Source organism: Salvelinus sp. IW2-2015, linkage group LG20 (genome assembly GCF_002910315.2).
Source record: "Salvelinus sp. IW2-2015 linkage group LG20, ASM291031v2, whole genome shotgun sequence".
Lineage (NCBI taxonomy): Eukaryota > Metazoa > Chordata > Actinopteri > Salmoniformes > Salmonidae > Salvelinus > Salvelinus sp. IW2-2015.
Window position 1 is genome coordinate 75,908,417 of NC_036860.1, and position 26,838 is coordinate 75,935,254.

The 26,838-nt window shown below is 40.8% G+C and overlaps 2 protein-coding genes across 2 annotated transcripts; one reads left to right on the forward strand and one right to left on the reverse strand.

Annotated features, from left to right (window-relative positions):
* Positions 1-6,925: 6,925 nt before the first annotated feature.
* On the reverse strand, positions 6,926-8,724 carry LOC111981499 (interleukin-8-like). The gene is made up of 4 exons (XM_024012781.2): positions 8,477-8,724; positions 7,994-8,126; positions 7,661-7,747; positions 6,926-7,354 (listed from the first exon to the last, which is right to left on the reverse strand). Exons 1-4 carry the CDS (start codon positions 8,538-8,540, stop codon positions 7,345-7,347), a joined length of 294 nt encoding a protein of 97 aa, XP_023868549.1. The 5' UTR covers positions 8,541-8,724; the 3' UTR covers positions 6,926-7,344.
* Positions 8,725-23,334: 14,610 nt separating this feature from the next.
* LOC111980194 (forkhead box protein D2-like) lies at positions 23,335-26,838 on the forward strand. Its single transcript, XM_024010865.1, has one exon. It carries the CDS (start codon positions 23,659-23,661, stop codon positions 24,619-24,621), a length of 963 nt encoding a protein of 320 aa, XP_023866633.1. The 5' UTR covers positions 23,335-23,658; the 3' UTR covers positions 24,622-26,838.

Consider the following 26,838-nt stretch of genomic DNA (forward strand, 5'->3'; position numbering starts at 1 on the left):
CAAACACAGACTGCGCATCTCGCACACTTGACACATCAAAGTAGCCCAAGAAACATTACTGAATAAAGCCCTGATCATCCGTATACCTGACAACTGCAAGCAGACTGGTGGCACCATAGGTCCCAGAGCGGGGGGGCAAGTTTTACCCCCTGTGGCGTGGAGTTTTTCCTTATATGTTAACCTAACTAGGAAAACTCTGGACCCTATAAGGTATGACAGGGATAAAGGTTGTATATGGGCTATGATGGACCCAGTTGTTCCTAATCAGGTCACATGTTGTTGTTTTTAACTCCTGAAAAAAACTCCTGGCCCTGGGGGGATGAAAACCCTGTCAAACTGCAGCTACCTTATATTTGTTCATATTAATTGTATTCAGACTAGACTAACAGGGGGGTTTCCTCTACCCAGACACAGAGACAACAACTGATAGACAATAGAACTCACAGGGCTGACCTTGCTTTATGCATCATGCAGGCCTATGCAACTGTAAGCCTTATAAAACATTTATTCACATCTGTCATCAGTATTATGCTGAAGATTAATTCCAGTTAATAATTTGGGATTAAAAATGTATAGGCAGCCTAGCCAGCCCAATTTTGAATATAAACAAAATTCGATCACATTCACATTTTCTCCTGACACACAATGGACTATAAATATATAACGTCACCAATTAGTTTACCCTGACCAGATGGACAGGGCGCATAGGCTGTAAGTAGCCTACAGTCGATCAGACTGAAAAATGATCTTGTTTTCATCCCATACAGCATATCAGATTTGTTTGGGTGTAGCCTAGGCTACTGCAACATTTATGTCATGAGTTTTTGCTTGTGTCTGTAGTTGCCCTTGTTGGCGGAACTTTCCTTCTGGTCGCGTCATCTTAAAGCTAATTCTTCCATGCCCAAAAACGCAGTGGTGTTGATAAACCGAACCTGTCTAGACCCAGCGTTCCGCTAGCRAAACTCCTCCCACATTCCACTGAAAAGGCAGAGCGCGAAATTCAAAAAATATMTTTTAGAAATATTTWACTTTCACACATTAACAAGTCCAATACAGCAAATGAAAGATACACATCTTGTGAATCCAGTCAACATGTCCGATTTTTAAAATGTTTTACAGCGAAAACACCACATATATTTATGTTAGCTCACCACCAAATACAAAAAAGGACAGACATTTTTCACAGCACAGGTAGCATGCACGAAACCAAGCAAACTAACCAAGAACCAACCAAACTAACCAAGAAACAACTTCATCAGATGACAGTCCTATAACATGTTACACAATAAATCTATGTTTTGTTCGAAAAATGTGCATATTTGAGGTATAAATCAGTTTTACATTGCAGCTACAATCACAGCTACCATCAAAAATAGCACCGAAGCAGCCAGAGTAATTATAGAGACCAACGTGAAATACCTAAATACTCATCATAAAACATTTCTGAAAAATACATGGTGTACAGCAAATTAAAGACAAACATCTTGTGAATCACGCAATATTTCCGATTTTTTAGTGTTTTACAGCGAAAACACAATATAGCATTATATTAGCTTACTACAATAGCCTACCACACAACCGCATTCATTCATCAAGGCACGTTAGCGATAGCAATAGGCACGTTAGCGTTAGCGAATAAACCAGCAAAATATATTAATTTTCACTAACCTTCATAAACCTTCATCAGATGACAGTCCTATAACATCAGGTTATACAACACTTATGTTTTCGAAAATGTGCATATTTAGGGCTGAAATCAGTGGTTATACATTGTGCTAACATAGCAACTTTTTCCCAGAATGTGCGGATATTTCTATTAGACTCTCACCTATTCTGACCAAATAACTATTCATAAACATTACAAAAAAATACATGTTGTATAGGAAATGATAGATACACTAGTTCTTAATGCAATCGCAATGTTAGATCTAAAAATAACTTCATTTACGACATAAGGCTTACGTTATGGCGAGATAGTGCCCAAAACCTGGGCGCAAAACTAATAGTACACAGTTCGACAGATATATGAAATAGCATCATAAAATGGGTCCTACTTTTGATGAGCTTCCATCAGAATGTTGTACAAGAGGTCCTTTGTCGGGAACAATCGTTGTTTGGTTTTAGAACGTCCTTTGTCCCTCTTGAATTAGCAAGCACACTCGCCAAGTGGCGCGAAGCTCTCCATCGTCAACAAACACAGACAACGCAACACGCCTAACGTCCCGAATAAATTTCAATAATCTAATAAAACTATATTGAAAAAACATACTTTATGATGATATTGTGACATGTATCAAATAAAATCAAAGCCGGAGATAGTAGTCGCCTATAACGACAGCTTTCCAGAAGGCAATTCCAGGTCCATCCTCGCGCTTTCCAGAAAACAGGAAATGGGTGACACGTCATTCCAAGAGGATTCATTCCACCTCAGACCAAGATAAACACCCCATTTCTTCTCTCACTGCCTCTTGACATCTAGTGGAAGGTGTATGACGTGCATGTATACTAATACGTATCATGCCCATTTATAGGCAGGCCCTAGAACAGAGCATCGTTTTCAGACTTTCCACTTCCTGGTCAGGAAGTTTGCTGCCAAACGAGTTCTGTTTTACTCACAGATATAATTCAAACGGTTTTAGAAACTAGAGAGTGTTTTCTATCCAATAGTAATAATAATATGCATATTGTACAAGCAAGAATTGAGTACGAGGCCGTTTAAATTGGGCACGATTTYCCCCCAAAGTGAAAACAGCGCCCTCTGTCCTCAACAGGTTAAGAACATCCCTGTTTCTTCTTACTTTCTCCTTGTGTTTGAATATGCAGACCTTCATCATAATCGATGCAGATTTTTCCCAAAAGCTTGAATCTGATATGGCCATTTTTCTGCTTCCTGCTTTTGTTTAGCTGAATGATCGATGTGCTTCGGGTCACTGTACCCACCTTTCGACCAAGGCTCAACCTTTCCATAAAGCAGGCAATGCCAGTACATTTGATACCAGTTGGTATCACCTTTTCATCCTTCTTCATGAAACCGATCTCAGGCAGAGGTCGACCCTTGGTTTTAATTCACACCTTTTCCATGTACCCCAGAGAATGAAAGGGGTTCTTTACACATAGAACCCCCATAATGCCCTATAGAACAATCCCAATACAACACACTTGGTTCATTCTCTGATCCTAATTTTATGATTGGATGGACAACTTGTCAGTTCATACTGCAAAATCTTTGATTGGTTGTAATAATAATTACCATGTATGTCTATGGAAAGGGGTGATGTCTACGAGCCTCCTAGGTTTTGTATTGAAGTCAATGTACCCAAAGGAGGACAGAAGCTAGCTGTCCTCCACCTACAAAATGATGCTACCCCAGAGAGTGCTGTTGAAGTTACTGTAGACCTTCATTGCAAAACAGTGTATTTTAGTAAATTATTTGGTGACATATGAATATATTTAGTATAGTTTTATTGAAAAAAGGACAACTTTTTAATGTTTCACTAATTGTATTTTTATGAAATTTCACTGAGGAGGATGGTCCTCCCCTTCCTCCTCTGAGGAGCCTCTGCTGGTGTAGACCGAAGTGGGTCCTATGCAATGAGCTGTTAGCTAATGAGAGCATGAAACCTTCCAAAATGAAAAGGCATCTGGGCACCAAGCATCCAAGCCATAAAGATAGACAGCTGACTTTTTTAAAGGAAATGTCAATATCTGGAGGCCTCACAAGAGTCATTGAACAAGGTATGCACAGTACAAGAAAAGTAACTTTGCGCATCATACCTTGTGGCCCAGCATATTGCTAAGTGCAAAAAAGCCCACACCAGCGCTGAGGATCTCATACTCCCTGCTGCGATTGATATGTGCACTGAAATCGTGGGATAGTCAGCCGCCAACAGATTCATAACCATACCCCTATCCAATGACACCGTGAGGAGAATCCAGGACATGTCTGAGGACATATCGTGTCAGACATCATAGCGCAATACTGCAAATGGCCATTACGCACTGCAGCTTGATGAATCCACAGATGTGGCTAACCATGCAATTCTAATGGTCTGTCAGACACGTCTGGGATAATAACTTTGAGGAGAAGTTCCTTTTTAGTGCTGATTTGCCCATCACCACCGCAGAGGCTGTCTTTAGCACAATGGATATGTACAGTCGTATGAAAAAGTTTGGGCACCCCTGACAATTTCCATGATTTCCATTTATAAATAATTCGGTGTTTGGATCAGGATTTTCATTTTGATCTATCAAATAACTGATGGACACAGTAATATTTCAGTAGTGAAATGAGGTTTATTGGATTAACAGAAAATGTGCAATATGCATCCAAAAAAAATTAGACAGGTGCATAAATTTGGGCACCCCTATAGAAAAATCCCATCAATATTTAGTAGAGCCTCCTTTTGCTAAAGTAACAGCCTCTAGACGCTTCCCATAGCCTCTAATGAGTGTCTGAATTCTGGATGAAGGTATTTTGGACCATTCCTCCTTACAAAACATTTCCAGTTCAGTTAGGTTTGATGGTTGCCGAGCATGGACAGCCCGCTTCAAATCAACCCACAGATTCTCAATGATATTCAGGTCTGGGGACTGGGATGGCCATTCCAGAACATTGTACTTGTTCCTCTGCATAAATGCCCGGGTAGATTTTGAGCAGTGTTTTGGGTYGTTGTCTTGTTGAAATATCCAGCGCCGGCGTAACTTCAACTTTGTGACTGATTCTTCAACATTATTCCCAAGAATCTGCTGATATTGAGTGGAATCCATGCGACCCTCAACTTTAACAAGATTCCCAGTACCGRCACTGGCCACACAGCCCCACAGCATGATGGAACCCCYACCAAATTTTACTGTGGGTAGCAAGTGTTTTTCTTGKAACGCTGTGTTCTTTTGYCGCCATGCATAACGTCCCTTGTTATGACCAAATAACTCAATCTTTGTTTCATCAGTCCACAGCACCTTATTCCAAAATGAAGCTGGCTTGTCCAAATGTGCGTCTGCATACCTCAAGCGACTCTGTTTGTGGCGTGTGTGCAGAAAAGGCTTCTTCCGCATCACTCTCCCATACAGCTTCTCTTTGTGCAAAGTCCGCTGAATTGTTGAACGATGCACAGTGACACCATCTGCAGCAAGATGATGTTGTAGGTCTTTGGAGGTGGTCTGTGGGCTGTTTTTGACCGTTCTCACCATCTTTTGCCGCTCCGATATTTTACTTGGCCTGCCACTTCTGGCCTTAACAAGAACTGTGCCTGTGGTCTTCCATTTCCTCACTATGTTCCTCACAATGGACACTGACAGCTTAAATCTCTGCGATAGCTTTTTGTAGCCTTCCTCTAAACCATAATGTTGAACAATCTTTGTTTTCAGGTCATTTGAGAGTTGTTTTGAGGCCCCCATGTTGCCACTCTTCAGAGGAGAGTCAAAGAGAACAACAACTTGCAATTGGCCACCTTAAATACTTTTCTCGTGATTGGATGCACTTGTCTATGAAGTTCAAGGCTTAATGAGCTCACCAAACCAATTGTGTGTTCCAATTAATCAGTGCTAAGTAGTTACAGGTATTCAAATCAACAGAATGACAAGGGGCCCACATTTTTGCATAGCCTATTTTCACATCTGATTTAATTTCATACAACTTAATATTGCTACACTAAAAATCTTTGTCTGGACAATACCCCAGTACTCAGCTTTTATTAGAAATGAATGGCATGCCACTGTGATCATTGTCTGTGACGACAGAGTAAAATTATTATGCAGCCTCAGAGGGGTGCCCAAACTTTTTCATACGACTGTACCTGGCTCCGTAGACTGGCCTGGGGCGGTGCGTACTGACCACTGATGGGCAGCTGCCATGACGGGAAAGCACTACGGATTAGTAAAGCTGATCCTGGAGAGAGCACCGAGTGCGACGTGGAACACTGATTCCTACACAGGGAGCTTGGTAGCGAAGGACATCATGCCTGAGCTCACGCCACTCTCAAGATGTATCAAGTCGTATCAACTATATCAAAAAGAGTTCCATGAAAAGCAGGTGTTTCCAGGCCTTCTGCAGGGATATGGGGAGGGAGCACCAGCAGGTGCTTTATCATGCAGAGGTCCACTGGCTTTCCAGGGTAAACTTTTCGGACGCTTTTATGAGCTTTGAACATTTTGATTGTGAGGAATGGCTTGCGCAGGTTTGCCTACCTGGCGGATATTTTTGATAATCTGAATTTGCTCAATGTGTCAATGCAAGGGAGGTGGCACAATCAATTTGAACAGAGGGACAAAGTGGATGCCTTCAAGATTAAGTTTACCATTTGGGCAAATCATGTTTCTTTACAGGCTGAGTACACCGCTCACGTCGCGTGCGCGAGCTTTGAAAAAAACATTTAGTAATCTATATTATTCAATTATTGCAYCCACACTGCTCGTGTGCGCCAACGAGCGTCTGCGTTGCAAAGGGCTAAAATAGAACTCATTCCTATTTCTGACGCAGATCGCGCTGCAAGTCCTGCCTCTCCCATCTCCTCATTGGTTTATAGAAGCAGGTACTCACGTGCCATCTCCTCATTGGTTATACCCACGTGGGTGACTGAAAGACGAACAAGGTCAGTGGCAGCAATGCACCTAATTTATGAAAGTTGCCAATCGCAATATAAAGTCAAGAGAAGAAAAAGCCTAGAAGGAGGAGAGATGACTAGAAACGATTCAGTTGACCGTTTTATGTGGGGATTAATTGTCGGAGTAGAGGACCTTATGTATTTCAGGTAAAATAACAACTCAATGTTTATATCCCAGGACAAATTARCTAGCAACAGCAAGCTGTGATTGCATTTTAGAAGTGGAGTAATGATTATATACAGGAAATAGAGACAGCAAGAGACAGATTTCAGAGTTGTTTTTTTTACACATTTATTGTAACTGAATTAAAGTGGAAGTTTCAACATGATTCAACAGTTTAATATGAGTAAATAGGCAACTAAATAAATATATCAATAAATATACTGAGGTTTGCATGAATACGTTCGTTTGAGGGTCAAGTAGGATGTGACGTTATTCATTACGAAATCATTCCAATACAACCGGAATGCATGTAAATCTCATAATATGATTATAACAATGCAAGAAAAACACTTTATAAATAAAAATAAAATATAAGCTTAGTACATAGTACTTGGTTATATATAAGAAACCGACTGTCTCTTCACTTAAAAAAGTCTCATGGCACTCTAAATCTAGTATTGTATTTCAACATGGATAGAAAATGATAGAATTCAGCCTATCAATCTTATAAATACTTATTTGGTTTGTATCTTGTAACAGTTCAGAATCCCAGAGTATTCATGGAATGATTCCCCCTCTTCATTTGTTGCTGTTGAGGAAAATAAAAGATTACGTTATTACAATATAATCAACAATGTCAAGTTGATTCAGAACTTTTTGTGAAGCTGGACAAGACAATTCCCCAAGCTTAGGATAATGAAAATGTAAAAAAATGTCACTTGAACCTAGACATATTTCTGTCAGGTGAAGCAAGTCATGCTATATTTGCTGTATATGCTGTATTTATGACATAATTTTGTCCAATCAAACTCTATGTCATTTAACTCTTCCTATCTGTGTGGTTTTAACCGGTCGGTTTACATCCTTAAACTCATACAGCCTATCTAGTACTTACTTGGCCAGCATCTTCTCAATGACCCTYTTGACCCAAGGAGCGCTGACATCCAGACAAATCTCCTGACCACTCTTGCTCAGAGTGGCACTGCAGGACAGACACACAGCACAGTCAGAYAATCATGAAACCTGGTAATAACTACATTTTAGTGTCAGCATTAGCTAGTGAAATTGGATGGTAGTCAGGGAGTAGGACTRATTAATTGAAGTTATATATTTTTAAGTTAACATTATACAGTAACCACATTTAATGTCAACATCATATTATAGCCATATTTTACAGTAAGCATTTGCCAGTGTAATAGGACTACAATCAGGAAGCAGCAGGACTCACATGATCTCAGTGTCTCTGCAGTGCGAGCTGGGAGGGAACATCTCCATCTTCTTAATGAGTTTACCAATACGTCTGCTCTCCGTCTCAATGCAGCGACATCGCAGGTCAGCCCCCACGCCTCTCAGACTCATCCCTGTTAGAGGTAAGAGGTCAAGGGTCAGGGGTAGAAAGAATACACAGGCATCCACCGTGATGACAAACACACTTGATTAGTTAGAGAGAGGGAAAGAGAGTCATCCACGCATGACTTTAAGTTGCTCTGTATAAAAGCGTGTGTTAAATGGCATATATAAAGTATATATACAGTATATATTTCATATCTAGAGAGGGAGATGCAGATTTATTTGTATGTACAATAAGATACAAGATACAGTACAGTATATAAAGGTAAAATAGTAATCCTACTGCTCATAACCATTATATTCATGTCCATTGGTGTCAATGCATTGAGTCAGAGTGATGTAGGTAATAATATAAACTCACCCTCAGTAATGGTCAGGAGGGCCAGGAGCACAACGACAAGGCTGGCTGACATTCTGATGCTCATCTTGGAGTTACAAATGATCCTACTAGAAATCCTCTAATATAGTCTGTTGTTATCTAGCTGGTAACAAGTATTGTTAAGTATTTTATTGTTATATCTTTCTCTCTTTGTCAGTTCAGTTGCGAGTTCTTTCTTTCTTTCTTTCCTTCCTTCTCTGTCTATGGTGAGTTTGAATCTGCCGCTGTGAGAAGAGAGCCGCTTTGTCTGCCACTGTGGGGAGAGAGCTGTTTTAAAGCCGAGTTCTGGAAGTGAGTCATTGTGGCAGACGGAAGATTGTGAAATCTGGGATTTGGGTGACTTTGAGGGCTTATTGAGGCAGGGAATTTCTCCCTTTAACTCATGAGTGACAGCAAGACACATTGACTTGATACCGGTACCCCCTGTATATAGCCTCATTATTGTTATTTTATTGTGTTAAAGTACATTTTTTTTACTTTAGTTTATTTAGTAAATATTTTCTTAACTCTATTTTCTTAAAACTGCATTGTTGGTTAAGCGCTTGTAAGTAAGCATTACTACACCTGTTGTATTCGGCGCATGTGACAAATGAAATTTGATTTGATTTTGATTTATCAACAGCTTTCTCATGGAACAACCTCTGTCACGTCATACAGATGGAATAATGCCAAGTTAAAGAGTCATGACATGTTATGAAATGCTTGAGTTTTGAATGCATTGATGATTCTTTACGAAACAGATGTATTTTATAAACTATTCATATGAGTAAAGTGCACAGCGCTATATTGCTCATTGACAACTRTGTATCAACACATTTAAGATGAGTACATTGGAATCTTAACTGACATCGACTAATAGAACATTTCTAATGCAACCTAGCTGTGGACAAACAGCTGAAATATGCGTATTGTGTCACAAGACATTCGTCACACAGGATGGAACGTTTCAACAAAGAATCATCATCGCCAGTGATTAGGCTCACCGGATCACCAAACTTCTGAACCTAACTATGATATGAGGGCCAGTAGTTTACCCTGACAGCCTGGCCACAGACCTTATTTATTTTATTCTACCATTGAAAGGGGCATGATATACTGTATGTTCGCTCACCTACTGTATGATGGGGAGTTTCAATGAAGACATAGTAGGGAAAAGCAGGCAGACAACACAATGCTTGAATTTAATCCAATTTAATTAAATTCAATAATCTTTTATTAAAAGTACTACATTTTATTGCAAGTAGGGTTACTTTACACCACCCGGGCCTCTAAAGCTGACTGATGTTTTATTTACAAAAATAGGCCTACCTAATAACACTTTAAATCATCATCTCTGTGCATGCTTTACACYGAGTATAGAAAACATTAAGAACATCAGCTCTTTCCATGACATAGATTGACCAGGTGAATCCAGGTGAAATCTATGATCCCTTATTGATGTCACTTGTTAAATCCACTTAAAATCATTGTAGATGAAGGGGAGGAGACAGGTTAAAGAAGGATTTTTAAGCCTTGAGACAATTGAGATATGGATTGCGTGTGTATGCCATTCAGAGGGTGAAGGGGCAAGACAAAATATTTAAGTGCCTTTGAACGGTGTATGGTAGTAGGTGCCAGGTGCACCGGTTTGTGTCAAGAACTGCAACACTGCTGGGTTTTTCCACACTCAACAGTTTCCTGTGTGTTTCAATAATTGTCCACCACCCAAAGGACATCCAGCCAACTTGAAACAACTGTGGAAAACATTGGAGTCAACATGAGCCAGTATCCCTATGGAACGCTTTCGACACCTTGTAGAGTCTATGCCTCGATGAATTGAGGGTGTTCTGAGGGCAAAAGGGGGGGTTCCTAATCTTTGGTATACTCAGTCTATATCACAATCTCTGACTACACTTTAAATATGATGTTCTGTTATAAACATTACAGTCACTAAAACAGGAAGTGACAAACAATACAATTTAAGCAAACATTGAGTAACTGAAATTACATTCCTCCAGACAGGCAGGGTGCCAGAGACTCAGCTTGCCGTGGGAACTAAACACATGAAAAAAATTAAACATGAACCAACACATCTGGCCCATACAACTACGACATCACACCACATACGACCATTCAGCCCCATCTATGAGAGGAAGTGTGTCTTTAAAAAAAATGTAATAAGATTGATGGGGTATTTTGTATAAACTCAGCAAAAAAAGAAATGTCCTTTTTTCAGGACCCTGTCTTTCAAAGATAATTCGTAAAAATCTAAATAACTTCACAGATCTTCATTGTAAAGGGTTGTAAACACTGTTTCCCATGCTTGTTCAATGAACCATAAACAATGAATGAACATGCACCTGTGGAACAGTCGTTAAGACACGAACAGCTTACAGACGGTAGACAATTAAGGTCAAAGTAATGAAAACTTAGGACACAAAAGAGGCCTTTCTACTGACTCTGAAAAACACCAAAAGAAAGATGCCCAGGGTCCCTGCTCATCTGCGTGAACGTGCCTTAGGCATGCTGCAAGGAGGCATGAGGACTGCAAATGTGGCCAGGGCAATAAATTGCAATGTCCGTACTGTGAGACACCTAAGAAAGCGCTACAGGGAGACAGGACGGACAGCTGATCGTCCTCGCAGTGGCAGACCACATGTAACAACACATGCACAGGATTGGTACATCCGAAAATCACACCTGCGGGACAGGTACAGGATGGCAACAACAACTGCCCGAGTAACACCAGGAACGCACAATCCCTCCATCAGTGCTCAGACTGTCCGCAATAGGCTGAGAGAGGCTGGACTGAGGGCTTGTAGGCCTGTTGTAATGCAGGTCCTCACCAGACATCACCGGCAACAACATCGCCCATGGGCACAAACCCACCGTCGCTGGACCAGACAGGTGTCGTGTCTTTGGCTATGCCGGATTAAGTGATATGACAAGCTATTCTATAAAATCGTTTCTGCGTAATTAATATGACCTGATTGAGCTAATCATGTAAATGTAATTAACTAGAAAGTCGGGGCACCACAAAATAATATTTATAGAGCTGTTATCTTCCGAATAAACTCTTAAAGACCTAATAATATTTTACATCAATAGCAGTCAATATTAATCGTCACCTTATTTCAGTCTCATCTGAAAGTTGTAAATTCTTGGTTATCTTCACGAACMCTGGCTAACAAGTTGAATCAGCAATACAAAATTGGGTTTAATTATTTATTTACTAAATACCTAACTAATCACACAGAATTACACATACACATAATTAATCATAACTTGATTACAAATTACGTCATAAAGGAAAACGTCCCTGGCGGGCGGAACAGATATGACAGCTTGTTACACAAAAGAAAAGGGCTGGGTTTGAGTGAAAGAGCGGGAAGACTGAGGAACAAACGGCGAAGCTGTGCTATCGTAAATACAATATCTTATGCATTCTAAATTACCRCCCATTTGGAAAAGGAAAATGCAATAAATATTTACTCTGAGCTGCGCTTCAGTAGGTTGGTGGTAGATGGAAGGCCGTGTTGCCAAACCGAGTCCTTTGTCCTTTGAAGAATGTCTCTGGTGGTCAATTGGATAGTTGTAGTAACGTCGTTGTGTGATAGACGGAATACTCTGTCTGTTCCTTCCTAACCCTCGTTTGCAGCTGCTGTTGCTAACTCAACGGCTAGGAGGTATCACTTCTGTAGTGAAAAAGAGTTCAAAGTTTATACCATTCGCAACCAAAGCTCACACTGATGTTGGCTTCGTTCTGTAGTTATTATCTGAACCATTCTGACATCGGACCGTCGTCCTCACATCCTAGGAACAGGAGGTTCAATTTTCGTCAATGGCTTATATAGTGGAGGGAGAAAAGGGGTGTGTTTCATAATTTACAACCTATGTCTCTTCACGTGGGCGGGCCACTGAGTCGGGCCTAATTCACTCATGAAAACCCAATTCTCACATTTTAGAAGCTAAAATCACATTTCATCCCATCACGAATAATTTCATATTCAAACATTTCAATTGAACAACAATTCCATGTGAATCCGATAACTCTGATGTGTTGACTTTCCACTTTAGAGTTTATGTCATTCTATCATTGATGAGAATGTGCCAGATGACAACCGAACTGACATAATATACATTAAGTACCACCGCATATGTTCAATTGGTCGGATTACCAGAATATAGTTCATTTCCCCCAAACTTCTGATGTTCCCAGAATCTCTATGTTAACCAAGGGGTTTTCTAATGTCACATCAGTAGAGTAGAGAGAGGAAAAAGGGGGGAAGAGGTATTTATGACTGTCATAAACCTACCCCCAGGCCAACGTCATGACACAGGACTGGCAAAAAGTGATCTTCACTGACGAGTCGCGGTTTTGTCTCACCAGGGGTGATGGTTGGATTTGCGTTTATAGTTGAAGGAATGAGCGTTACACCGAGGCCTGTACTCTGGAGCGGGATTGATTTGGAGGTGGAGGGTCCGTCATGGTCTGGGGCGGTGTGTCACAGCATCATCGGACTGAGCTTGATGTCATTGCAGGTAATCTCAACGCTGTGCGTTACAGGGAAGACATCCTCCTCCCTCATGTGGTACCCTTCCTACAGGCTCATCCTGACATGACCCTCCAGCGTGACAATGCCACCAGCCAAACTGCTCGTTCTGTGCGTGATTTCCTGCAAGACAGGAATGTCAGTGTTCTGCCATGGCCAACGAAGAGCCCGGATCTCAATCCAATTGAGCACGTCTGGGACCTGTTGGATCGGAGGGTGAGGGCTAGGGCCATTCTCTCCAGAAATGTCTGGGAACTTGCAGGTGCCTTGGTGGAAGACTGGGGTAACATCTCACAGCAAGAACTGACAAATCTGGTGCAGTCCATGAGGAGGAGATGCACTGCAGTACTTAATGCTGCTGGTGGCCACACCAGATACTGACTGTTACTTTTGATTTTGACCCCCCCTTTGTTCAGGGACACATTATTCCATTTCTGTTAGTCACATGTCTGTGGAACTTGTTCAGTTTATGTCTCAGTTGTTGAATCTTGTTATGTTCATACAAATATTTACACATGTTAAGTTTGCTAAAGATAAACGCAGTTGACAGTGAGAGGACGTTTCTTTTTTTGCTGAATTTAGTTCACAGATTTTGCTGCAATGCATGTGCTATATAAGTAGGGAAATTTGTTTTTTCTGACCTTAAAGTGACCTCACTGGGAAAACACATTAACTGATAACAGAGGGCTCGTTTAAGTGGTGAGGCAAAAGCAACTGACTGTAGACAAAAGTCAAAGAGTGAAGTCGGCAATATGCATCTGCAACAGTTGAAAGTTGGACACTATAGGGACAGGTCGAAATTTACTGAGGGGAGGGTTGTGTGTATTTTTATTGGGTACAAGGGAGGGTAGTGCGTTTTTTCCTTGGTTTACATTCACTCTTCTGTTGGAAGCAAGTCCACGCAGAAATGTTCCAACATCTTGTGGAAAGCCTTCCCAGAAGAGTGGAGGCAGTTACACCCAGCAAAGTGGGTGTAACCGGTGTGAAATGGCTAGCTAGTTAGCGGTGTGGCGCTAATAGCATTTCAATCGGTGACGTCACTCGCTCTGAGACCTTGAAGTAGTTGTTTTCCTTGCTCTGCAAGGGCTGCGGCTTTTGTGGAGCGATGTGTGACGATGCTTCATGGGTGAATGTTGTTGATGTGTGCAGAGGGTGCCTGGTTTGAGCCCAGGTAGGGGCGAGGAGAGGGAYGGAAGCTATACTGTTACATTGATGCTGTTGACCCGGATCACTGGTTGCTGCGGAAAAGGAGGAGGTCAAAAAGGGGGTGAGTGTAACCAGTGTGAAATGGCTAGCTAGTTAGCGGGGTGCACGCTATCGGTGACATCAATCGCTCTGAGACCTTGAAGTAGTTGTTTCCCTTGCTGTGGCTGCGGCTTTGTGGAGCGATGTGTAACAATGCTTCAAGGGTGACTGTTGTCTTTGTGTGCAGAGGGTCCCTGGTTCAGTGCAAAGAGAGGGACGGTAGCAATACTGTTACATGGGGACCAACAGATCCGACCTGCCTCTGGTTGAATCTGAATGCATATGGATGTCTATGACATTTCTCAAATGTCCGGTAAATTAAAATGTTCCTTGTCGTGTTGTCTGGCACCAAATTTTTCTAAAGGAAACTCTGATATGGCATATTTTTTTTGAAGATTTTAGAATATTCGCATGAAATCTGTCACCAATTGGATGGAAACCTAGCTATAGACACCCTAAAGACGCGCTAGTCCAGTGTCACTTGGATTTTGTCTGCACATCATGGTTTACCAGCAGCTCCAAACATCTAAAAAATAAGCTACCTGCCAAACAAGCTTGTAAGAACTGTACTTAAACTGCCCCCTCATACTCATCTGTAATGTGTCTGTATCTATGTAATTGTACATGTATTTATGTAAAGAAAATAGGGACAACATTGGAAATAAGTCCGCGACTTTATTGTGCAATCCCTGTCACTTTTAAAATTCTTTGTGTGTACTGGATATACAGTATGTATTTTTTTAAATGACAAATAAAATCTTTCTATCATTCCAAACTGTGCAGCGGCCAATTGATGAATGGAAAGAGACTGTTACAAACACCAAAAAGTTTAATGAAATTCGGAGATTGTCAAGCCAAGCCTTCGATACTGGATAAGCCTGCATGGTAGGGAGGGATGTATTTTCTTTTTGTCGAGATTGACATGGTCTATTTGTTGTGGTGCTGAAAACGCAAACCATGATACTGAAGGTCCCAATGTCAGTATGCTTTGTTTATTGGTTGTGTGGTGCATTGGCTCAGAAACCTGCTGGTGGACAATTCATTGCATATATTTTATAGAGTTATAAATATGGCATCAAAATTTAGATAATCAGATTTCCGCCTAGCTGATCATTGTTTGCCGCTGGCTCTGATAGTGAAGTAATGAAACAGGCAGGGAGGGTGAGCTTGACTGTGGTGGTTGGCGAACCCTCAACCTTCTGGCCTGTAACCCTGTGTGGCATGGACTGTGCCACAAAAGCATGCTGAAGTGGCAAAGTCGATATCCATGTTAATAAACACAGGATTGCTAGTTATTGTTATTTTTTWAATATTTTTATTTTTTATTTTATTTATTTTATTAAAATTTTTATCCCATTTTCTCCCCAATTTTCGTGGTATCCAATCGCTAGTAATTACTATCTTGTCTCATGCTACAACTCCCGTACGGGTTCGGGAGAGACGAAGGTCGAAAGCCATGCGTCCTCCGAAGCACAACCCAACCAAGCCGCACTGCTTCTTAACACAGCGCGCCTCCAACCCGGAAGCCAGCCGCACCAATGTGTCGGAGGAAACACCGTGTACCTGGCCCCCTTGGTTAGCGCGCACTGCGCCCCGGACGACGCTATGCCAATTGTGCTTCGCCCCACGGACCTCCCGGTCGCGGCCGGCTGCGACAGAGCCTGGGCGCGAACCCAGAGACTCTGGTGGCGCAGCTAGCACTGCGATGCTAGCTGTGCTCTAGACCACTGCGTCACCCGGGAGGCCCGTTATTGTTATTTTTGGTCATAAATATTAGTTTGAGTTTGTAATATTTGTGTTGTGGAGAAATGACCAGGCAGGAGACGGGAGTACAGTTAGTTTTCGTTTAGTCAAAACCTCTCATGCTCTACAGCCCCCGGCACAATTGTGCGCATGTGCATTTCCTATTAGGTGTAGTAACGTCACACTGCCGTAATGCATCACTGCTTAGTAACAGCATAGTAACTAAAATAAACAGATGTAGATCCCAGATACTACAGAGTTAATTCTATGAGGAGGGAGGGTGTTCAATTTATTTTACAATACAAGGGGAGGGTCATGTGAAAATATTTTTTATGTTGGGGAGGGGGGTTCATTTTTATTTTGAGTTGTACCAGCCCCTCCCCCCCAGTAAATGTTGATCTGTCCCTAACCACGTTTCCAGCCACAGTTTTTATGCAAGTAAAGTCATACATATAACACACATCACAACAGCTGTGCCTGTGATGGAAAAAAGGAAGTTACGGTACAATTTTGTAAATGCTGACAGATCATTTGTTCGTTCAACATGGTGGAATATTTTGTGTCTTTTTAAATTAGTTATGCGAGAGATGGTGGTGAAAACACTGTAAACTTGGAGTCACGCTATGATATGGTGTGTGATCCTCCCACTACTACTTGGGAAACCATGCAGTTTATTAGGCAACAGATGAATTAAGTTATGAACTTCAGAAAACTTGCTTTTTTCAGAGAATTCATTTGTAGACACTGAATTGATCTGAGGGTCAAAGGGCTATGGTGAAGCTCATATAATTAAAGATGGAGTTTAAAATATAACTCTGACTTGTGTGTGGTTTGTAAACTCTCATCATTTAGTAATACAGGAAATTACCACGACAGGTGTAATTGTAATACAGGAATACATACAGGAATTCAAGTCCTTTTGTTCACCCAACCTAGAATACCTTACAATCAAATGCCGACCGTATTATCACAGCTGCGTATATCCCACCTCAAGCCGATACCACAACGGCCCCCAAGGAACTTCGCTGGAGTTTATGCAAACTGGAAACCATATATCCTGAGTCTGCATTTATTGTAGCTGGGGATTTTAACAAAGCAAATTTGAGGAAAAGGCTACCTAAATTCTATCAGCATATCGACTGTAGTACTCGCGCTGGAAAAACACTCGACCATTGTTATTCCAACTTCCGGGATTCATACAAGGCCCTCCCCCGCACTCCTTTCGGCAAATCTGACCACGACTCCATTTTGCTCCTCCCTTCCTATAGGCAGAAACTCAAACAGGAAGTACCCATGCTAAGGACTATTCAACGCTGGTCTGACCAATCGGAATCCACGCTTCAAGATTGTYTTGATCATGCGGACTGGGATATGTTCCGGGTAGCTTCCGAGAATAATATTGACGTGTACACTGAGACGGTTAGTGATTTCATCAAGAAGTGTATAGGAGATGTTGTTCTAACTGTGACTATTAAAACCTACCCTAACCAGAAACCGTCTATAGATAGCAGCATTCGCACAAAACTGAAAGTGCGAACCACTGCATTTAACCATGGCAAGGTGACTGGGAATATGGCAGAATACAAACAGAGTAGTCATTCCATCCGCAAGGCAATCAAACAGGCAAGACATCAGTATAGAGACAAAGTGGAGTCGCAATTCAATGGCTCAGACACGAGACGTATGTGGCAAGGTCTACAGACAATCACAGACTACAAAAGGAAAACCAGCCACGTCGCGGACACCGACGTCTTGCTTCAGGACAAGCTAAACACGTTCTTTGCCCGCTTTGAGGATAACACAGTGCCACTGACGCGGCCAGCTACCAAGGACTGTGGGCTCTCCTTCTCTGTGGCCGACGTGAGTAAGACATTTAAACGTGTTAACCCTCGCAAGACTGCCGACCCAGACGACATCCCTAGCCGCATCCTCAGAGCATGCGCAGACCAGCTGGCTGGTGTGTTTACGGACATATTCAATCTCTCCCTATCCCAGCCTGCTGTCCCCACATGCTTCTAGATGGCCACCATTGTTCCTGTACCCAAGAATGCAAAGGTAACTGAACTAAATGACTATTGCCCCCGTAGCACTCACTTCTGTCATCATGAAGTGCTTTGAGAGACTAGTCAATGATCATATCACCTCCACCTTACCTGTCACCCTAGACCCACTTCAATTTGCTTACCACCCCAATAGGTCCACAGACGATGCAATCTCCATCACACTGCCCTATCCCATCTGGACAAGAGGAATACCTATGTAAGAATGCTGTTCATTGTCTATAGCTCAGCATTCAACACCATAGTACCCTCCAAGCTCATCATTAAGCTCGAGGCCCTGGGTCTAAACCCTACCCTGTGCAATTGGGTCCTGGACTTCCTGACGGGCCGACTCCAGGTGGTGAAGGTAGGAAACAACATCTCCACTTCGCTGATCCTCAACACTGGGGCCCCACAAGGGTGCGTGCTCAGCCCCCTCCTGTACTCCCTGTTCACCCATGACTAAGTGGCCATGCACGCCTCCAACTCAATCATCAATTTTCAGACGACACAACAGTAATAGGCTTGATTACCAACAAAGGCGAGACAGCATACAGGGAGGAGGTGAGGGCTCTGGGAGTGTGGTGTCAGGAAAATAACCTCTCATTCAATGTCAACAAAACAAAGGAGATGATTGTGGACTTCAGGAAACAGCAGAGGGAGCACCCCCCTATCCACATCGATGGGACAGCAGTGGAGAAGGTGGAAAGTTTTAGGTTCCTCGGCGTACATACAGTTGAAGTCGGAAGTTTACATACACCTTAGCCAAATACATTTAAACTCAGTTTTTCACAATTCCTGACATTTAATCCTAGTAAAAATTCCCTGTATTAGGTCAGTTGGGATCACCACTTTACACAGCCTGGAGGTGTGTTGGGTCATTGTCCTGTTGAAAAACAAATGATAGTCCCACTAAGCACAAACTAGATGGGATGGCTTATCGCTGCAGAATGCTGTGGTAGCCATGCTGGTTAAGTGTACCTTGAATTCAAAATAAATCACTGACAGTGACACCAGCAAAACACCCCCACATCATCACACCTCCTCCTCCATGCTTCACGGTGGGAACCACACATGCGGGGATCATCCGTTCACCTACTCTGCGTCTCACAAAGACACAGCGATTGGAACCAAAAATCTCAAATTTGGACTCATCAGACCAAAGGACAGATTTCCACCGGTCTAATGTCCATTGCTCATGTTTCTTGGCCCAAGCAAGTCTCTTCTTCTTATTGGTGTCCTTTAGTAGTGGTTCCTTTGCAGCAATTCGATCATGAAGGCCTGATTCACGCAGTCTCTTCTGAACAGTTAATGTTGAGATGTGTCTGTTACTTGAACTCTGTGAAGCATTTATTTGGGCTGCAATTTCTGAGGCTGGTAACKCTAATGAACATCCTCTGCAGCAGAGGTAAATCTGCGTATTCCTTTCCTGTGGCTGTCCTCATGAGAGCCAGTTTCATCATAGCGCTTGATGGGTTTTTTTTATTCTTGAAATGTTCCAGATTGACTGACCTTCATGTCTTAAAGTAATGACGGACTGTCGTTTCTCTTTGCTTATTTGAGTTGTTCTCGCCATAATATGGACTTGGTCTTTTACCAAATAGGGCTATCTTCTGTATACCACCCCTACCTTGTCACCACACAACTGATTGGCTCAAACACATTAAGAAGGAAAGAAATTCCACAAATTAACTTTTAACAAAGGCGCACCTGTTAATGGAAATGCATTCCAGATGACTACCTCATGAAGCTGGTTGAGAGAATGCCAATAGAGTGCAAAGCTGTCATCAAGGCAAAGGGTGGCTACTTTTGAAGAATCTCAAATGTAAAATATATTTAATTTGTTTAACACTTTTTTGGTTACTACATGATTCAACGTGTGTTATTTAATAGTTTTGATGTCTTCACTATTATTCTACAATGTGGAAAATAGTAAAAATAAGAAAAACCCTGGAATTGAGTAGGTGTGTCCAAATTGTTGACTGGTACTGTATATATATATATATATATATATATATATAGTTATTGTTATTATTATATATATTGTTATTATTATTGCTATTTTTTTATTGGTACACGGGCCTACATAAGGGTGGGGCAGCCAGTTGCCCATCCCTGCTCTAAGTGGTAATTCATGACGTCTTATGTTTTTGAATATGGTGTGATTTTTCATTTATGCCACAAGATGGCGTCATGCTCGCTTTTGGAGAAAAGTCTCTCCTGGACACACTCAACATGACTAGGTATTCTAAACTATAAATGTATTTTGGTCCTCTGTAGTTAACATGTGGTTTGACGTAGACTCCTTGGAAATGTGCTCCTTCATAGAGATGTAGTATTTGTTTATTTGCCAAAAGCTATTTGAAACTGAAGGCATGGGGGGTAAATGTAATAGCACACAACAATTTCATCAGATCAAGGCTATGGTGAAAACTCTAGTAAAGAAAAACGTACTGACCTGATGATTTATGAAATTCCAACCTCTTCTGGATCCCTCCTAAATGCAGAGAGAGTGAGTCAAGCATACACACTCACTCATTCACAGAATAACACACATGCACACACTTCCCGTTATTTCGTTTCTTACATCACTATTGTTTGGCTCAGCAGTTCCTTAAATGTGGATGAACTAGTAATTCATGATATACAATGCCTCTCACATTATGCCTGAGTCATTCAACACTGCACTGCCAAGGTTTTAAGTGGATAAAGCTGAAGAGGTGTTTATGTGAAATTGACAGAAAACATCCTCAGTCTTTGAAGTGCTAGTCAATATTTCCTAATAAAAAGCATTTGTTAGTCTACATTTTTTGTTTTCAGTTTGATCAGGCTAACACATTGAAGGGATATTTTGACAGAATTGGAAACAGAAATATGTAGACGAATGTCTGAAGAATAATCGTTTTAAATGATTTACTGTGTGCGTGTGTGTTTGTGAGTGAGAGAGAGTCTGGGGTCTGAAGAACAAATGAATGGAACGCCTATACTTCAAATGACTAAAAAGTTAATCAGCAGGTGAATTTAACTTGGGTTTAGCTCTATTTCTCTGTAGGACTTAGCTGCTTTAAATATAATTTACGATGTGATATGACGATGCACTACAACTTTTACGCGACAGCATCATCTTTTATGTCGCATCTAATAACAATATCGGATGGGGCGTTAACTTTCAATTGTTTCTTATAATGAACTGTCACTTAGCCAATAGGCTATCTCAGTATAGGGCCTTTGTTGGTTTGATCATTTCCATCTCTGGTTTCTCAACGAGACATTTCAACCAGAGAAGAATTATGTTTCTCGTGCCAGCTATTGTCATTTTAGCGCCATATCTGTGGAAATTCAGACGAATTTCTATTATTATCCGTTTTTGTTATTGAAACCACACAACGCGTTTTTCCGCCATGGCATTGGACCTGTTTCCAATCTGAATACATGCGTGATGAATTTGGCAAATCATCTGCAGCTTTTGTCGGTAACGTAGCCCACCCACACCAGCCCAGTCGCCCGCTGCCCTGGGGTATCAATAGGAAATGTGGAAATCCCAACAAAGGACTAAATCATTAAACATAAACAACCCAGGGCCTTCGAACAATACAAAAGTGCCCTCCGCTTCTGGCATTCCTTTTATGTATTGGCAAGTGCAAATCTATTACTTTCAGCATAATACCAGTTTATTCTCAGTTGGCTATTAGGCCTATATAAAAGGCAATTTAACAGTGTCATTACGGACTGTTATATATTTAAAGGTGTGTGTTTTCAATTGAGTAGCAGGCCGATGGTTTCCTTGTTAATGAGAAATAAGGCATATCAATTACATTTTTCTCAGTGTGTCATTTATGACATTAAGACCGTCCTGTTACCTCTCGCTAGGCTACTATCCATTTCTATAGGCTACATTTCCCTCTATAAATKGTAAAAGTTGCAAGGCGCCGTAAATTCTTTATCTATAGGGATAGACACCTTCTGAAGGTGACCTATAGGCCGACTGGTCCACCAATTGTTTCTGCCACCATAGGTATAGAATATGGAGGTGGCTCATACTTCTCTTCCGTCACTGCAAGTCCCCAATATCAACACAACTATTGTTAATCTTCACTCTCCTTTGATTTGCCTCACTTACCTTGGCTAAAACGAATAGGCCTACCACATTTATTTTTGATCGATCTAGATTGATTGATTTAATCTAGCCTTTAAATTATTGTAGAATTTTGAATGTGGGCCTCGCTGTAGTATATGAAGTGATATTTTCACAACCATTATGCCTTTATCCAAAGCACATCATTTCTTGAAAGAAGCATTAAACTAACAAAAATTATTCCTCACTTTGATTTTATTAAACTTCATGTCAAACTTCGTATTATCAACATTTCTAACTCAACACGCTTCCCTACATTATAGTTGTTTAGTCAGTGCCATTTGTGCAAAATGTTCGAATTTATGCCTCGATCACACCTATAGTGTTTACGCAAAATGTACGCAGCATCATCTGGATATGTGTGCATCAAAAGTTCAACATTCACCATCTGCTACTGTTTCTGTCAAGCCGTCTATGCATACAATAAGATGCACATGTTCAATAAATCCAGCATATGCACCACACAGAACGYACTGSAACTGCCTCTGTAACACAATGCTGCAAGGTAAACGCAGAGTTCCATTTGAAAGGAATGTACTTTTGGTGTACCAAAACACAATAAAGCTGTCGGTGTGATGGAGGCTTTAGGCAAATTTTTATTGTGTAGCCTTTCATTCATACTCATACTTCAATTCATACTCTCCTCCATGTTTTGCACATGGGCATATGTTGCTAAAATAGTACAAGAAAAATGTTCGAAGCGGCCTTAGTAGAGCATTATTATTTATTCAGAAAAAAGCTTATGTTGAGTTATCTTTGCTTTTGGCGCTTCACGAAATTACAATTATAGGCCATTTTGTTTTTGAAAATGTGTTATTGATGTGGTGATAGTTCAAATGATCTAGGGCGGCTATATGTCTACTCCTACATATATTTGATATTTCGAATAGCCATCTACAAGTAGGCCTTGGTCTAATAGGATAACATAATTTCCCCCCACCATATTGATATTATAGTTGTCCCTTATTAAACGAATGGTAATTTACTGAATGGAATTTGAAATATGATGTTGATTTTGGAGTGATGGGATGATGATAGTTAACTTTGGTACCGATTGCCTTGTTTCGATTGGTTAAGAGCTTCTCCTCGAGCATAACCATGACATCACAGTCACCTGATCCAATAGGGTTACAGTTCCAACAGGAAACCAACGGGAGAGGATGCTGGACATCTTGGAAGACTCACGGTGCTTCAGAACTTTCTCAGCCTCCCTTTTCTCCGTTTAAGGATAAAAAGTTGTTCCATTTCATGTTTGTTTGGAGATAAAAAGGCGTTGGATTTTTTGAAGGATTGTTTTTTWAAATCTTGAATAACTAACGTGAGAGGGGGCTGAGCGCACATATTTTATTAAGCTTGTTTTTTTTTTGTGAATGGAGAGGGCAAAGCCTTGCGCGTGAGCATCTATCCCTTTCAAAGAACTGACCCTTTCCCATCTGTTGTGGCAGGTGGTATTGGCTCTGCCCGTGGACAATGACATTGGACTTGGAGCCCATGGAAGATTTTGTTATTGACGTAGTAGGAGAGGGACTCAGGGATAACGGAGAGGAGCATCTCGTGTCCTTACCTTTGGAAGAGGCGAGAAGCGCAGAACATGAACCTGACACTTTTTTGTCTTCGAGCGGGCAGGACGAGGATAGGGACGACTACTCACCCACATCGAAGTGTCCTCCAGCAGCAAGTAAAAGCCCGGCGTCGGTAAAGCCTCCGTACTCCTACATCGCTTTGATAACCATGGCCATATTACAAAGCCCCAAAAAGCGTCTTACCCTCAGCGAGATATGTGACTTTATCAGCCACCGATTCGCTTATTATCGTGAGAAGTTCCCTGCCTGGCAGAATTCCATCAGACACAACCTTTCGCTCAATGACTGCTTTGTCAAAATGCCCCGGGAGCCTGGTAATCCAGGGAAGGGAAACTACTGGACGCTGGACCCCAATTCTTCGGACATGTTTGAGAATGGGAGCTTTCTGCGCCGAAGGAAGAGGTTCAAACGCCAGCATTTTCGTTTCGGGGTGCTCAAGGAGCAACCCCTTGAGCCCAGTGGCTTTCACAACTTTTATGGCACTTATGGACTTGGCACAGCGGGTCTTCAGCTACCCAGTTTGGAGATATATCCTTTCGGCTTCCATCACCATGCACACTCGTCATGCGCGCCCACCATCCCACCTGTTAGCTGCCTGCTACCGGCTTTGTCGAGCCTGTTTGCCCGGAACACTTTCGCTGCCAAGGCTTTTCTTCAATCACAGCAGCCTGTCACTATCGGGTCCTTCAATCCGAGCCGCTGTGCCACCTTTTCTTCCGCTTTGACCTCCAGCGCTCCATACGCGTCCCCTGCGCTGTTCCACTCCGCGGCGTCTCCACATCTCGTCAGTTTACATCAAGAATATCAGAAATTACAAACTCAGCGCAGCACCTCTGACCTGGCTAAATGAGTAGTGCTTGTGAATATTTGAGTTGTGTTTCAGACTTTAAATTGTTTATTTGTATCTCAGGTGATAGAGATTTTTGAAGCTCTTGTGGAAAAAGGTATTTGGCAAGTGATAATTGGATGGACTTTCTTGTTGATCTAGGCCTATTTGAAAAGTTCTTAAGTATGCTGTAGATTTATGCCTTGCAATGATTACATTTTTCATAGCATCTTGCTTTTTACTTTCTAAAGTATGAAATTACATTTGTCAATTGAAATGCAAATATTTAACTGACGAGTTTCCTTTTACATTCGGAAAGAAATAAAGGGAATTATTTAAAACAATATATTTAACTCAGTCATTTTCTTATAGGCCTTTGCGTCACTGACCTGTCAATGTTAGCACAATTGAAGATCTGTAATTGATGGCTTTAACAACTGATTATTGCATAGCGTATATTTTTCATCAATGGAAATATAGCTGCATTTAAAAAATAAAAATAAAATATAGTAGGCCTAAATGCGCAGTGAACTTGATTGCATCTTTCAGCAGGAAAACCATTTAATTCAACATTTTGTTGATTGTGTAGATGATGTGTGGGTTAAATTATGTTCAGAATTTTTTACCAAATTAGGGTAAATTTAGTTCGGCTGATTAGCATTTCTCAAATAATAAAATATAATTTTATTCAATTATATGATGTTTAGGCCTACATGTAAAAATGTAAGCCTATATTAAGTCAAATAAAATTCTTAAAATAATTGTCAAATTTTGACGGTTATAGCTTTAAAAGTGTCTGTCGAAACAGSGACTGAGGATCAAGCGATGTGCGGAATCAAACGATATAAAGATCACATGAACGAGATGCAATATTGTGTTGACTTYAATCTATTCTAAATCAAGTATCCTGGAATGTTATGACTACATGTTGAGGATTTTCTGATACTACAATTGAAACATTTTATTTTTGTTCGTGTTTTTTATGCCTACAATATAGGCCCTACTGCAATTATTTATATATCATAAAAATCTCTCAATGTGGTTGTTCTACAGCATCTCGCTGTCGTTTGCCATTCATCCCCAAAAACTGACGCTTAAACACATTGTAAATTAATGCTCTTTCTAAATTTGAAGTCTAGAAGTAACGGTCTGTGCAGCTGCGCAGCTTTCAGATTGTCAGTTGAGTTACACCACATCCATCCATTAGTTCAACATCGTATTATAATTGCCTGATTTTGCGTCATTCTCCACACAGCCTGCTCGTTCTCAAACCAAAAATAGAAAAAATCTGTACAACACATTSAAAGACTTCATATTTTCATGTCAGATTATGAGGTAATTTCTAAACCCGCATTTGGTTGTCTCTCTCCAAAGCATTCCTTATAAGATTTTTTTATAGAAATGTTTWAATATGTTTGCATGGGAGATGTAGCTTGAGCCTATAGCTTACTATTCAAAGAGGTATACCACAAACGAACCGTTGCCAGTTGAGGATTTATTCAAATGTGTTTAAATAGACATCGACAAGACGTGATTTAACTCGGTTTTGCTAGAACCAGATTCGTGGAATATAGATCTATTAGTCAGAAAATAAAAGCAATATTACATTCTAAGAAAATTAAAGCCCTATTAAAGCCCTGAGAATTATGGATGTTATAAAACAATATTTTTAAGTAATTAATAACAAATAGCTTTATAATTTGATAGATATCACAATCAAGTAAAATTGTGATACTGTGTGCTATATATTTGTAAACATAAAAGGAACAAAACATAAAAGGAATATAAAGGTTTCCTTACCCTCTTAATATCGTTTGAAATATCTGGAGCCACATTGGAGATGATTCTAATGCTGTTTCAACCCAAAGTAACAGACATTTCTCATGGATTATAATGAAGATTGAGTATTTGAGACAGATTATTCATGTAAATGTTGAATTATATAATTAACCATATTTGTTGTTTTCTTTTAATGTCCTTGTTTAGATTTATTGTGTGTTTTTCTTTTTCTTCTATGCCAGAGCGTGCTGTGTTACACTGAAAATGACAGGAAGAAAATAATGTTAGGTTTCATGGGAGGAAAGTATTTATTTAATTATATTCTAAGTCTAGTTTAGATTGATGACTACTCTAAAGCTTTTGGAAAGGGCTGATGGATAGAAGTACAATATCCAAATCAGTCTAATGCCGTTTGGCAACCATTGAAGGAGTTAAATAAATAAAAAAGATTGTTGCCTGATG